Source organism: Phodopus roborovskii, unplaced genomic scaffold (genome assembly GCF_943737965.1).
Source record: "Phodopus roborovskii unplaced genomic scaffold, PHOROB, whole genome shotgun sequence".
In the NCBI taxonomy this organism is placed as follows: domain Eukaryota; kingdom Metazoa; phylum Chordata; class Mammalia; order Rodentia; family Cricetidae; genus Phodopus; species Phodopus roborovskii.
In genome coordinates this window covers 15242005-15257679 of record NW_026126448.1, presented here as the reverse complement: position 1 = coordinate 15257679, position 15675 = coordinate 15242005, and the positions used below count along the sequence as shown (strand labels likewise).

General features: G+C 41.1%; 1 protein-coding gene across 5 annotated transcripts in view; it reads right to left on the bottom strand.

Annotated features, from left to right (window-relative positions):
- Zmym6 (zinc finger MYM-type containing 6) overlaps positions 1 to 10630 on the bottom strand; it is a 301190-nt gene extending 290560 nt beyond the window's left edge. For 4 of the 5 annotated variants that reach the window (XM_051188831.1, XM_051188825.1, XM_051188827.1 and 1 more), the window contains exons 1-4: positions 10106 to 10302; positions 9126 to 9284; positions 1922 to 1985; positions 966 to 1170 (exon numbers count right to left, since the gene is read on the bottom strand). In XM_051188831.1, the coding sequence (XP_051044788.1) occupies positions 966 to 1170; positions 1922 to 1985; positions 9126 to 9215 (359 nt within the window). In that variant the 5' untranslated portion in view covers positions 9216 to 9284; positions 10106 to 10302. Of the gene's footprint in view, positions 1 to 965; positions 1171 to 1921; positions 1986 to 9125; positions 9285 to 10105; positions 10303 to 10503 lie in introns of those variants that run through there. The other variant, XM_051188826.1, reaches the window with a different exon arrangement.
- Positions 10631 to 15675: the final 5045 nt, after the last annotated feature.

Here is a 15675-nt window from a genome sequence, read left to right as displayed (position 1 = left end):
ACACACGGACACACAGAGATCTCATGCAAGACAGATGGATAGACACATAGATATACAAGCACTTTTTGAACCAATCAACCAAACATCAAATGTGTGCTTGCATACTGATAAAGTGTGGGGTTTTTTTTCCACTAAAAACAGTAATAAATTATATTTAGCTAGATATAATGGCACTATCTATAATTCCAATACTTGAGAGGTAGGAGCAATGAAGATCACAATTTTAAAATCAGCTATATAAGTCAGTTCAAGGCCAGGCGGGGGGTACATGAAAACTTGTCTCAAACAACAACAAACAAACAAACAAAAAAAAAACACCTGGGACTGGAGAAATGGCTCATGGTTAAAACACTAAATGATTTTCCAGAAAACCCAGGTCTGATCCCTAGTGCCCACATAGCAACTTACAGCCATCTGTAACTCTACTTCCAGGAAATCTGAAGCCTTCTTTGGCCTCCTCTGACATGAGGCACACATGTGGCACACAGACATACATGCAAGCAAAATACCCACTCACATAAATAATTAAGAAAATACCATGTACATATTATTATGTAATCATAATTATAAATACAAAATTACTTAAATTATTAATAAGATCCCATTTATTAAGCATTTATAATATGCTAAGCTATGTGCTAATGCTGCCTCATTAAAATCCTAGGAAGTGCATATTACTTAAAGAAAAAAAAACTGATACTTAATGAAAAAAAAGAAAAACTGATGTTCAGAAAAGTCAAAATATCAACATGTCACTCTGTCTCAAAGAGAAAAAAAACAAAAGCAAAAGTGAGACATATGTCTTTAATCCCAGCACTCAGGAGGCAGAGGCAGGTAGATCTCTGTGAGTTCGAGGCCAGCCTGGTCTACATAATGAATTCCAGGACAGCAAGGACTATACAGAGAAACCCTGTCTCAAAAATCAAAAGAAAACACAAGCAAGTGAAAGTTTAGGAACCCTGTACTTGGAGCAGTGTGTGCAGGTTCTCTTGGGTGGAGGTGCCATAAACACAGCTGAGGAGTATTTGATGATGCATTCCTTTGAACAGAAAAGTTGAGCACATCCTGTCTTATGAAGTAGTTTTTTACAACCAGAGCACAACACATGAGCAGCTTGAATTGAAGGAAATGATGTATTTGAGCCGGGTGACATCGGACCAAGCTGCATGCCTAGCAAGACAAGAACAAACAAACAAACAAACAAACAAACAAAGAAAAAGCAATTTTAGTTTCACCAATGCATATATTTTCTTTTCAAAGAAAAAACTTGTTAGTTTTGAAAGCCATTATACTAAGAAAACAATAACCACACTCCAAAATGAAGGGTTTCAACTTTTCCTTACCTTAAAGTAAAATATACTTTAGTTAAGTATATTTTAGTTAAAAACCAGTTCTCATATGTACATAAGCTAGACCTTTTTTTTTTTAAGACAATGTCTTACTATATATAGGCCAGAATGGCCTCAAACTTAGGATTCTCCTGTCTCACACTCATAGTTACTGATTACAAGTGTGTACTATTTCAGTCACTTGCAAACACATGTGCACATATAACTTAACAGAGGGGTTTTTGTTTGGTTTGGTTTTTTCAACACTAAGGTTTCTCTGTGTAGCCCTGGATGTCCTGGAACTCGCTCTGTAGACCAGGCTGGCCTCAAACTCACAGAGATGCTCCAGGACCAGCCTCTGTCTACCAAGTGCTGGGATTAAAGTCATGTTCTACCACAACCAGCTAAAAGCAGAAGTTTTATAAAACATATATTTCCTTAATATATGCATTGCCTTCTGATATACTCTTAATGCCTTTCGTTTTTTAATGCCTTTCTCCTCTAAAGGAGAAAGACTTCCAAGCAGAGGCGCCTCCCTCAGTTCTACTAAACAAATACCAACTGTAATAAACTCAGCTAGTTTTATTTCTTACCAAAAGTGTCACTGGCTGAAAACACAGCACTGATTTTCAGCTCACTTTCTTGAAGTCCATATTCCTTAAAAACAAGAGAGGGGAGAGGAAGAGAAATAAATACAATATACATAAATAAACTAGAAATTCAATTAAAAATCTGATTCTGAGTTGGGTGATGGTGGCGAATCCCGTTAGCTCCTGTACTCGGGAAGCAGAGGCAGGCAGAGTTTTGTGAGTTTGAGGCCAGTCTGTTGTACAGATTGAGCTCCAGGATAGCTAGGGCTACACACAGAAATTCTATCTCAAAACTCTGTCTTAAAAAAACAGGAAGCTAGAGAGATGGCTCAGAAGTTAAGAGCACTAGCTGCTCTTCCAGAGGTCCTGAGTTCAATTCCCAGCAACTATCTGTAATGAGATCTGATGCCCTCTCTGGCCTGCAGGGATACATGCAAACAGAACACTGTATACATAATAAATAAATTAATCTTTTTAAAAAAATCTGATTCTGTCACATTTTTTTATACATCCTAATCAGTCTCCTTAATAAATGACTTAAAAATCAGAATTATTAGACTAGGTACAATCTTTACAAAGAACACCTTTCAAAATTAGAAAACATTTGCAATTATGCTATTCCAACCTTGAACACTACTTATTTGTGTATGTCTGTGCATGTGCTTGTGTGTGGGAAAATGTGCGCATGTGCACACAGATACTAGACTTCAACCACTCTATACCTTACTTATTCAGATAGGGCCTCTCACTCATTAATGTCGGAGTTCACAATTGCCTAAATTAACCCAGCAGGCTCTAGGAATCCTCCTACCTCCCCAGTACTGGGATTACAGCACATGCTTAACTTTTTAAACTTGCAACCAACATTTTTATTCTTTAAAAAAAAAAAAAAAAAAAAAAAAAAAACATAAGGAAACTGATTAGGGGACATTTCACATTTAAACCACGACTGTGCCCTTCATAAGTAAAGGCCAAAAGGCAGCTAGCTCTCTTTCCACAAACTAAAATCCTAAGAGTTCTTACTGAACCCACCATGCTAGAACACTGATCTGACTTCCAGATTCCAAAGCTATGAAAACAAGTTTCTACTGTCTGCTGTAGCTTGGACCATTTATCTAGATATGCAAAGCCCTGGATTCAATCTGAGATATTAGCAAGGCAAGGTCTCTCATACCAGTTCACCAAAGAGAGAGGCAAATGGCTTGCCAGGAGTCCAAAGGCAGCCTCAGCTACCTAGTGAATTCCATGCCTGCTTGGACCACAGAATGAGACCACAACTCAAAACGAAACAAAACAGCAACAACAAACAAAAGGAGGGTTTGTGTAGTTTACATTTTATTTGTTTGCATGTGTTTATAAGCTGTATATATTGGCACAAATGTTCCATGATGAGTGTGTGGAGGTCAGAGGACAACTCTGTAAAATCAGTTCTCTCCTTCCAACTTCACATGGGCTCTAGGAATCAAACTCAGGTTATAAGGCTGTGCAACCAGCGCCTTTACCTACTGAGCCATCTCACTGGCCTGGTTTATAATAATGCCACCAGTCTAAGGTAATTTTGTTACAGAAGGATGAAATGACTTAGATAGTACTATGTATGGTCTGTCCCTTCTGAAACTCATGCTGAAATTTGATTCCTAACTGTGTGATCAACTGATATGTTTACACAGAAAAATGAAAATTTCACAGAGTCCCATCCCAACACAAAGAACTATAGGTATTTAACAACTGCTGGGAGTCAGAATCAGTCTCTCCCAGGAATGAGTCCCTTATTGGATGTCCAAAGCAGAGTGGTCAGCCTGGGAACTATATATACACAAACAACAAAACAGGACTCAGGAGGTTGTATTTATATATCTGTGCACACACAAACATACACACACTAACTACAATAAAGAAAAAGAGGCTATCAACTTGGAGGGTGGTATAGGAGGACTCTGAGGGAGGCTGCCTGGAGAGGGCTAAAAAGAGTAAAGGGAGAAAGGAAAGTGATATAATTCTATTTCAGTTAGAAACATTTTTTTCCTTTTAACTGAAAATAGATTTTTTTCATATATTCTGATCACAGTTCCCCTCCCCCAACTCCTTTCAGATTCCTCCCCCATCTCTCTACCCACCCAAAAACTACACCCTTCATTAGAAAACAAGCAATTAAAAAAAGAAAGAAAGAAACACACAAATAAAAAAAGGACAAAACTAACAGGGAAAAAAAAAAAAAAAAAAACAAAGAAAATGTACAAGGAACACAAACACAGAAATCCGGGCAGTGGTAGCGCACGCCTTTGATCCCAGCACTGGAGGCAGAGGCAGGCGGATCTCTGTGAGTTTGAGACTAGCCTGATCTACAAGAGCTAGTTCCAGGACAACCTTCAAAGCCACAGAGAAACCCTATCTTGAAAAACAAAAACAAAAGAAACCCAGAAATCCCGTAAGTACATAAAATCAGCTGGGCATGGTGGCATACACCATTAATCCCAGGATCTCTGTAAGTTTGAGGCCAGCCTGGTCTATAGAGTTCTAGGACAGCCAAGACTACTCAAAGAAACCCTGCCTCAAAACAAACAAACAAAAACAACAGAAAGTCCCAAAAGAATGAAGACCTCCGTATACCACTGAGTTCATTTTGTGTTGACCATCTACTACTGACTGGTCTAATTATAAAAAAAAAAAAAAACCTGAACATCCAATAGCTAAGCAGTAGACAGACAGGTAGGGCTGTCTGGCAGAATTAGTAGGAGGAGGAATCTAAGCTCAACAGAGAAGAGAATAAGGGAGAAAGAGAGGGATACCCAGGGCCAGCCAGCCAGGCAGCTGCCAACCAGCCAGACAGGGAGGAAGCAGTGAAAAGAAAGTAGGACATACAGAATAAAAGAAACGTAAAAGGCCCCAAGACAAGACATAGACGACGAGAAACAGGTTAAAATAAGGTATAAGAGCTAATGGGACAAGCATAAAGCCAAGCATTCATAATTAATAGTAAGTCTCCATGTCATGATTTGGGAGCTGGTTGTCGGGCCAGAGAAAGTCTTCTACAATGGTTCATATACCCAGTCAGACTGCTGGAGAAAACTAATTTTTCCTTTGTGAGCAGCTGTCAATTAGCAAAAGCTCTGGGTTGGGGATGGGGGTGGGGCTTGTATCTACTTCCCCTTTCAGCACTGAGACCACAACTGGCTTAGACCTGTTCGGGCTCTGCATGTGCTGCCACAGTCACTGTGAGTTCATATGTGCATCAGCCCTGTTGGAGCTAAGGACCTTGTTTCCTTGTTGTCTTCCACCCCCACTTGCTCTAACAATCTTTCTTCCTCCTCTTCTGCAAAGTTCCCTGAGTCCTGAAGGGAGGGATTTAATGGAAACATCTCATTTAGGACTGAGTGTTCCAAGGTCTCATATTCTCTGCACACTGTCCAGTTTTGAGTTCTCTATTTGTTCCCACCTACTGCAGGAGGAAGCTTCTCTAACAACAACTAAGAAGCTGAGAAGATCTATGAGTATAGCAGAGTGTTTTAGGAGTCATTCTATTGCTACATTCCTTTAGCAGAGGACTGTAATATTTTCCCCCCCTAGGCTCATGACCTATCTAGTCTTAGATTGTTGGACACCCAAGCAGTATCAGGTATGAGTTTCATCTCATGGATTGAACCTTAAATACAACCAGATAGTGGTTGGTTACCACCACGACTTTTTGTGCCATTGTTGCATCAATGTGTCATATAGGCAGGTCACCACTGTAGATTGTGGGGTTATTAAAAAGAAAAATAGAAATTTGACTCCCAATTTAACAGTCTTGAGAAACAGTGGGACTCCTTGAAGGCAATTAGCTATTAAGATGGACTGGTTTCTCAGAGTAGTGGACTAGTTACTGAGAGTGGGGCTATCCCTTCTGCTTTGTTTGTTCCTTAAGTGTTTCCTGCCCTTCCACTTTCCCACCAGGAAATAACACACCACACACTTACCAGGAAGCAAGCGGTAGCCAGTTTAGTACTGCCAAGAACTAGTTTGTGAGAGGAATTCAGGAGAGTTTGGAACTTTGAGCTAGGAAAACCCTTGAAAACTCAAAGCAGAGATTAATATGTTATTATTATGAGGGGAGCTGGGGTGATAAGAATGCTAAAATAAATGTGGATAGTAGAAGCCAGACTCATGAAGTTTCAGAGGGAAGCAAGGACTCTGACTGAGAGGGGCTCATTCATGTGATATTTTGGCCAATAATCTGTTTTTATTCTGCTTGTGTCCTGAGACAACATCAATGAAGTTGAACTTAAAGAAAACAGACTAATTTGCTGCTGAAAAAACAGCTATAATTGAATGAGACTGGTAAGCACAGGCTCATAAATTTGCATGCGTAGTCCCCAGTTGATGAGCTATCAGAGAATTAGGAGGTGTGGTCTTGTTGGAAGAGGTGTGTCAGTGGGATGAGCTTTGAGGTTTCAAAACCCTACAACAGGCCCAGTGTCTCTGTCTGTCTCTGTCTCTCTCTACCTGCTGCCTGGGGATCAGGATGTAAAGCTCTAGGCTAATTTTCCAGCACCTTGCCTACTCTTCTAGACGACCTAAGTTTAGCTCCAGGACCCATGTCAGTCAGCTCACAACCACCTGAAACTCCAGCCAGGGATCTGATGCCTCTTACTTCCAAGGGCACTCAAACTCATGTGGTACACACACACACAAATTAAAAACAGTATTAAAATTCAAAATACAAGTCGGGTAGTGGTGGTGCATGCCTTTAATCCCAGCACTCAAGAGGCAGAGGAAGGCGGATCTCTGAGTTCGAGGACAGCCAGGTCTATAAAGCTACACAGAGAAACCCTGTCTCCAAAAAAAAAAAAAAAAGTTAAGGAGGCAAAAAACTCTGGCATGTGCCTTTAATCCCAGCACTTGGGAAGTAGAGGAAGGAGAATCAGAGATATCCTCAACTCCCAATGAATTCAAAGCTAATTTGGATTACCTAAAAGAAACATAAATTTTAATTTTTATATTTGGGTGAACTGTCTAGCATGTGAAAGGCCCTGGGTTCAAGCCGAGCACTGAGGGGAGGATATTATATCTGTTAAGAATAAAATGGCATCACTACACTACATGAGTAAAAGGAGGACAAGTTGCAAACAAGTTCACATGAAAAATAATGAAACAGAGAAATCAAAGAGACTCAAAATATATTTAAAGAGCAGAAATCACAAAACTTGGCAAACAAATGGTTATACAAGATAAGGCAAGAGGAAGAATTTCCCAACTAAAGGGAAAGTAAGTACATGGAAAAGAAAAGTCGGTACCCTGGAGGCCTCCACCACTCCCTCTGCACTCTGCAAACACCACCTTTGAGCCCTCACAGCTCACTACTACAGCAACAAAGGCTTGCAATTCAAGAGCAAGGCAAAACCTATCTGGCACTCCTGTGCTGGAACCATCCAGCTGTGAGGTATGTGAGAACTTAAATCTTACTTTTTTTGTTTGGTTGGTTTTTGGTTTTTCCAGACAGGGTTTCTCTGTGTAACAGTCCTGGCTGTCCTAAAACTTGCTTTGTAGACTAGGCTGGCTTCAAACTCACAGAGATCCAATTACCTCTGCCTCCCAAGTGCTGGGATTAAAGGCATGAGCCACCACATACCCCCTCCCCGAGTTAAATCTTACTTTTAATTTATTAATTTTCATTAAGTTTGAATACTATTGCTTTGTTTCTACAATAAGGTCAGTAACTAAAGAGCATAAAACAAACATGCTAAAGGTTAAAAAAAAATTCTTGTCAAAATAACTCACTCTCCACAAATTGTATTTGTTTCTAATCTGTCTTGAAGGAAGCCACAATGATCTTTCCAAATGCGCGCGCGCGCAAACACACACACACACACACACACACACACATACAATCTCAGCACTTGAGAACACACACACACATCTCAGCACTTGAGAAGTGGTGACGAGAGAATGAGAAATTAAAGATCACCCTCAGCTGCAGAGCAAATTGGAAGACAGCTGGATTAGATGACACTGCCTCAATAAATAAATAAATATAAAAACTAACTCTATGTCTCCTGTTGCTCTTAAAATAAAAATCAAAATTTAACAAGGTTGTATTCAGCATAATGTTCTCAAGTCAAGTTACATATGGAGCAGCAGGTTCTCTGAAATCTTACTATCTGGGTTTGAATCCTATCTAATGTTTACTAACTGATTCATACACACTACTTGGCTTTTTTGAGCTCTGACATCCTCATGTGTAAAATAAGAATATTATCATATATGTGAGAGTGATAATGGGCACACTCTTAAGCATACATTGGTATTACTAATCATTTTAATGCCACATGCTATCACATGATACATATTACACATTGGCACCATCTATTAGTGTTGCTCATCATTAGTGTTTCCTTAACAAAAACAAGTATCAAATTTAACATGACCTTTTCTATTTTCTCATTCAAAACACCAAAAACCTGATTAACCCATTGTCTTAGACATTTTTAAGAAAATACTTTACAAAAAATCATGCAGGTCTAGAGAGAGATGGTGCAGCTGTTAAAAACGCAAAACCAAAAATATAAGAAAAACCATGCAACAGACCATTTGTAAGGAAGGAATTTTCTCACAGTTTTGGAGGCTGTGAATTCATGATACAGGGGGATGCATTTAGTCAAGTCTTCTAGACACAATACGATGTGGGAAAGGGTGGGAGCATGCCCAAGAAAGAACAAGACAGCAAGCAAACAGGAGTTCATCTGGCTTTTACAACAAACTCACTCCTGGTAATGACAAAATATGCAAGTAGGATCATCACCCCCAAAAACACTGCATAAGAATTATGTTTCCAATGAACATATATCTATTCATTTTGGACCAACACTGATAATTGAACACAGTATCTCACAGTGCTAGGAATGTACTCAACCATACATCCCTCAGCCTTCACAGCACTCATCTAATGGATTAAAAATCAACTTATAAACCAGAAGCTGTTCACTATCATTTTCAATTCTCCAGACAGACAAAATAATAACAATAACTTTTTAGCCAGGTGGTGGCTGCACATGCCTTTGCTCCCAGCACTTGGAAGGCAAAGACAGGCAGATCTCTGTGAGTTCAAGGCCGGCCTGGTCTACAGAGCAAGTACCAGGACAGCCTCCGAAGCTACAGAGAAACCTTGTCTCAAAAACCCAAATAATAATAATACCTTTTAATATTTTAAAAGTCAAGAGAAAATGCTTACTTGAGTATTGCCGGGTTCCTCTTTAACTTTGTCCAGAAGCCCTTGCTGTGCCATTGCTTTGTCACATCCACCATCCAGAGGTTCTTTCATCCTAATTGTTTATTCAGAGCTCTTCTCCCATTTAAAACAAAGATTTGTTAACGATGGACAGCTAAACTCCTAAAACATAAAGAGTTGGTACTCAGAGTTTGTTTTCCCTCATACTAATGTGTTTGTTAATTGTTTCAGGCTCAAGCATTTGAGCACTAACCTTTCTGGACTATGACTGTTCTTCCTACTCCTGGGTTAGCTACATTCCAAGAAAAGTCTTTTCTCAAGGCTCTCACTTCCCTAGTGTCTTAGAGAAGCACTCTGGTCTTTACTATGTTTAAGGTTGTTGAGATGTAGACTGGCCAAATGAGCCAGGGGAAGAAGCTACCAAACTCTTGGAGAGCTATCTCAGTACAATTCCTGATTCCTCAAAGGAAGGCAACTGCCTCATCTTCCTCTCTAACTCGGCCTGCGCTGGAATCAAGAGCCCTTTTCTTGGCCTAAAGCTACTTCCGAGCCTAAGACGTCATCATAAGTGAACGCTAAGTTCAAGTTTGCAAGTGCAACCAACTGGGCATTCAAGAGCCTCTATGGAGGTCAGGCCTGTCTTCCTATAAACTAATAGTTTTCAACCTTCCTAATGCTGCAACGCTTTATTCCTCGTGTTATGGGAACCCGCCAACCATAAAATTATTTTTGTTTCTGTATCACAACTGTAATTCTGCTACTGCTATGAATCGTAATGTAAATACCTGAGAAGCGCTGCTATACACAACCTTCTAATTGTTCTTCAGATTCCCAAACGTACAAATGAAAGCTTACACACACACACACACACACACACACACACACACACACACACACTCGTAAAGGCCCTTCCATCAATCCAAGCCAGCCATAGAAACAACGAAATTTGAAAAGCCTGTTGCGAAGCCGGACCGAGAGCTTACCACCACTTGCCACTGTTGTAACAATATACAAGTGTGTATGCCTCCTCCGATTGTCGCAAGCTCTCCGACGTTCCCGTTCGCAACCAGAATAGCCCAGTCTGTGCCCAACAGCCAGCGAATGAACTCGGTCTCCAATAGAGCGCACGAGCCTGCAGAGCCAGGAAGCCCCAGGGTGGCCCCAACACCACCGCCCGGGCCCCCAAGACCGCCGCCGCGTCACGTGACGAGCAGCCGCTCCGCCCACGCCTAAAGGTGCCCGGCCCAGTCACATAAGATACCCAGCTCCCCTTGCGGCGTCTGGTCACGTGGGTGACCACGCCCCATTTGGGCACGTGATAGGGTCCCGCCCACAAACCAAGAAGTCGGAGGGGTCTCCTAGAGCCCTGTGGTACACCCACCTCCAGTCACCTAGTTGCCTCCGAAGGGGCGCGAGACTGAGAATGCACACTAGCATTCAAGTTCCTCGGTGGGGACAACAAATTCCTTTCCTGGAATCGCCCGAGCCATTGCAACGCAACGTCTGCCGAACTACGCGTGCGCACTCCCGCTTATGCCCTAGATTCAAGATAATTGGCCGTTCCCAGCCGTAATTCCCGCCCTCTTTTCCCATCATGCCTTAGACCTGGAGCTTAGTGGCAGTCCCAGCATTCTCGTTTCTTATATGGCTGAATTCTTAAAGAGACAGAAGTTGGACCATGAAAAAGTGGGAGGAATAATTTGAAAAAGAAGATCAGGAGTGTTAGATGGCTCTGTATATGCCCTGTTCTGTTTTGTTTTGTTTTTTGATTTTTCGAGACAGGGTTTCTCTCTGTGGCACAGGGCACTAGAACTCACCCTGTAGACCAGGATGGCTTGGAAATCATAGAGATCCGTCCACCTGCCTCTGTCTCCTGAATGCTGGGATTAAAGGCATGTGTCACCACCGCCTGCCACTCTGTTCTGTTCTATAATGGCCTTCTTAAAAAGATAGATGCCAGAAGAACATAATACTTGGGCATTTATTAACCAAAGTTATTGCTAAACAATTATGTATCATTCCACATATTAGTAAAGGAAACCATAATATATATGGTACAAAGTTTTGTCTGGAAAAATTGAACTTTGAGTTTTTTATCCAATATTACTTTTGAGATATATTTAAGATTTATGAAGCTGTTGTTTACTTTGACGACTGCATAATATTTTTCTATATGTATACTAATTATAACTATCCATGATTTGGTTAATATGGCTGATAGACTTTTGCTTTTGAAACATCTAGCTATGTAATACCTTGATTTTTTTGGTTGTGAGTCTAGCCTTTAACGGCTGAGTCATCTCTCCTGCCCATCTAGCTATGTAATACAGATTTGCCTCTATTTGTTATTCATTGTGTTTCCATCCTTCCACAGATATATTTGAAATAAGAGCGCTCAGATTGTCTCCTTATTTAGCAATTGGATGGTTGCTGACCAAACAAGTTAAGATAAAACCAGAGGCTGGAGAAATGGCTCAGTGGGTGAATCTCTTGCTGCAGGAGCATGAAGACCTGACTTCAAATCTCCAGAATTCATGTAAAGCTATATACATTTGTAATCCCAGCAGTCCTACAACAAGAAGAGAAACAGAGACAGGAGGCTAACCTGCAGTATCCATACCTGTGTGTGCCACTTGTGTGTGTGTGTGTGTGTGTGTGTGTGTGTGCGCACACACACACACACACACAAATGTTTCTAATATAGTGTCCCAAAAATAAATATTACTATTTTTAATAATTTATGTTTTTATTTTATGTGCATTGGTGTTTTACTTTCATGTATGTCAGGTAAGGGTGTCAGATCTTGTATTCCCAGACAGTTATTAGCTGCCATGTGGGTGCTGGGAATTGAACCGGGATCCTCTAAAAGAGCAGTTGGTGCTCTTAACCACTGAGTCATCTCTCCAGCCCCAAACATTTCTATTTAACAACAGAAGAATAGGGACTTAGCAAGGAGAGCTCAGATCAAGGCAAGTCTAAACCCCAGTAGGGCAAACATCAAGTCTTGAAGCTCCATGTCTGGATCTGGGGATCTTCATGGACTCATCTGGACTCCAGGAGCTTAGGTAGTGCTGCCCCTCCAGGCCTGATGCAAGCAGAACACACCTCTTTGCTGAAAGCTCCACTCCATGCATACAGCTTTATTTTCCTTTGGTTTTTTTTGTTTGTTTGTTTGTTTGTTTACTTTATGTTGGAGGTACAGAGGTCTTTGCACCCACAGATCTCTGGAGAAACCAGGAATGTTAAACATGTAGGGGCCTCTCCTCAATGGGGGAGATAAAATGCCTGTTTTTCCATCCAAAAAGCTGAAAGTGGATATTTTCAATGACCTGGTGACCTGTAGGCTAGTCTTGAATTCTAGATAGCTGATGATGAACTTGAATTTTTGATTCTCCTGCTTTTGACTTCAGAGGACTTGGTTTACGGATGTGTTCTACTTTCTGGTTTATTTAGTGCTGGTGATGAATGTAGTAATGACTCTGTTTACTCCAGGAAAGCAGTCTACCAACTTTACCTACGATCCAGCCCTGGAAAGAAATTTTTTAGGTTTTTAAAGATGTATTATTTTATTCATGAAAACAAGTGTTGGTATACCATGTTTGAGCTTGATCCTCACAGTGGTCAGAAGAAAGTATTACATCCCCCGGAACTAAAGTTACTGATGCTGTGAGGCACCATGTTTGTGCTGGGAGCAGAGGTCAGGTCCTCTTGCAAGAGCAACAAATGAGTACTTTTAACTGCTTAGCTAACTCTCCATCACCACCTCCCCAGACATTTAGTTCTAATAATACTAAACACAACGATTCCCTATCTCTCTGTATATCTCTGTCTCTCTCTTTCTCTCTCTCTCTCTCAGTCCAGGCTTATCTAGAACCACTGGTTCTCCTGCCTTAGGCTCCTGCATTCTAGGCTTACAAGGTATTGTAGTTTGAATGAAAATAGCCCTCATATACTCAGATACTTGAATATTTAATCCTTAGCAGTACCAAGGAGTGAGCTATTGTTGTGATAAGCCTATGCTGTGGAACAATCTTTGTACACTGTAAATATGTGTTGCTCTCATTGGGAATAAAAAGCTGATTGGCCAATAGCTAGGCAGGTTTTTGGGGGCAGAGAGAATGCTGGGAAGAAGAGAGACATCTGAGGAGTTGTTGGCCAGACACAGATGAAGCAACATGGGAAGCTCATAGATGAGGTAAATGAGCCTCAGTGCAGCACATAGATTAATAGAAATGGGTTAATTTAAGTTGTAAGAACTGGCTGAAGACAAGCCCAAGCTATTGGCTGAGCATTTATAATTAAAAATAAGTCTTTGAGCCATGTGGTGCACGCCTTTAATTTCAGCACTCAGGAGGCAGAGACGGGTGATCTCTGTGAGTTTGAGGCTAGTCTGGTGAGTAAGTTCCAGAACAGGCTCCAAAAATATAGAGAACCCCTGTCTCAAAAAACAGACAAAGTCTCTGAATGGTTACTTAGGAGCAACTGCCAAGACACAGAGAAATTCTGCCTATAGGCCTGACCATGATGGGATTTTATTTGTTTGTTTGTTTGTTTGTTTGTTTGTTTGTTTTTGGAGAAATGTGAAAGACTTTGGGACTTTGGATTAGAAAAGCAATTGGATGCTGTAAGTAGGGCTTAATGGGCCATCATACAGTAGAAGCTTGGAAGAAAGTAATACAGACAGACTAATGTACTGTGGAGGCCCAACTCAAGAGGTTTCAGAGGAAAACAATAGTAGCAACTGAGACAGAGACCATTCTTGTGATATTTTGGCAAAGAATGTCGTTGCAGAATATTTGTATAACTATGCAAAGATGTGTGGCATTTGTTTAACTCTGTAAAGATGTGTTTTGTTTATATAAATTGAAGAATATTTTTTAACTATGTAAAGATGTGTTGCTGTTTTACCTTGCCTGCCTAAGGCAGCTGATGGGACTAATAAAAGGCTGTAAGCAGAGTTTTCCTGTCCTGGCAACTGTTTCCCAAATAAACAACACTGAGACTTAAGACTATGTATAAATGCTCAGCTTAGGCTTATAACTAACTAGCTCTTACAACTTAAGTGAACCCATTTCTCTTAATGTATGTATGTATTACCACATCTGTTGTGGCTTTACCTGTCCTCCAGCATGACTTGCTGCCCCTGTCTCTCCTGGTGACATCCCTGACTCTACCCTTCTTCCTCCCAGCATTCTATGTTTGGCTGTCCTGCCTAGACTTCCTGCCTGGCTACTGGCCAATGAGCTCTTTATTAACCAATGAGAGTAATACATATTCACAGTGTACAGAAGGTTTATTCCACAGCAACAGCCGATATCAAGGAAGGAGGTATAGGTGGTATTTCTGGGCAGGGAGAGGAAGTAGGAGGAGGAATTTGGGCTTAATTGAGGGGGCGCACTTACAGTTTCACAGGTTCAGTCCATTATCAATCATGGCGAGGAGCATGTTTTAAGAGGAATACTATTTTAAGGTGTGTGACTTTTGTTTATCCTGCATTTGTTTAACTCTGTGAAGCTGTGATTCTTTGCCTGTCTAAAACACCTGATGGTCTAACAAAGAGCTGAATGCCCAATAGCGAGGCAGGATCTAGGATAGGCAGGACTGGCAGGCAGAGAGGATAAATCGAAGGAGAACCGAGGAGAAGCAACAAGAGCACAAGGAGAGGAGGACATCAGGAGTAGCCACCCAGCTCTCAGACAGCCACGGAGTGAGAGTGCGTGCAATACACAAAGAAAAGGGAAAAGCCCAGAGGCAAACAGTAGTCAGGGTAATTTAAGTTACGGAAAGCTGACAAGAAACAAGCCAAGCTAAGGCCAGGCATTCCTAACTAAGAATAAGTCTCTATGTGTGATTTATTTGGGAGCTAGGTGGTGGGCCCCTCAGAAAGGCCAAAGAGTAAAACTTCTCACTACAGTGTCCTATATCTTGCTGGCAATAGGAAGTTGGCTTGAGTATCTGGGAGGTATCCTGAGCACAGGAAAACTCAAAGCCTGCCCCCACAGTGACATACTTCCTCTAACAAGGCCATAGGCATTCCAAAGAAGGCACACCTCCAAATAGCACCACTTCCTGTGAGATTATGGGGGCCAATTACATTCAAACTATCACAGTGCTGTAGTCCGCAATACTGGAAGGGCACAGCCACCTAAGTCCTTTGACATTGGCTATGGAGATACAGGATCTGGTGTTTGCCCTAGTGGGTATCAGACTTGCTTTGATCTGTATTTCCTTACTACGCCCCTATTCCTTCCTTTTGGAATGGCAATATATAAGTCTATGCCATTGTGTGATGGAAATACATAATTTGATTTTTGAGATTGTAAGTGGTAACAATTAAAAGATAGCCTTGAGTCTCAGAAGAGACTTTTAAACTCCTGGGACTGTGAAAGACTATGGTGTGGTTGTTTGAATAAGAATGTTCCTGCCTGGCTGGAGAGATGGCTCAGAGGTTAAGAGCAGAGGCCCTGAGTTCAGCTCCTAGCAACTACAAGGTGGCTGACAACCATCTATAATGAGATCTGGTGCCCTCTTCTGTCATGTAGGCATATGTACA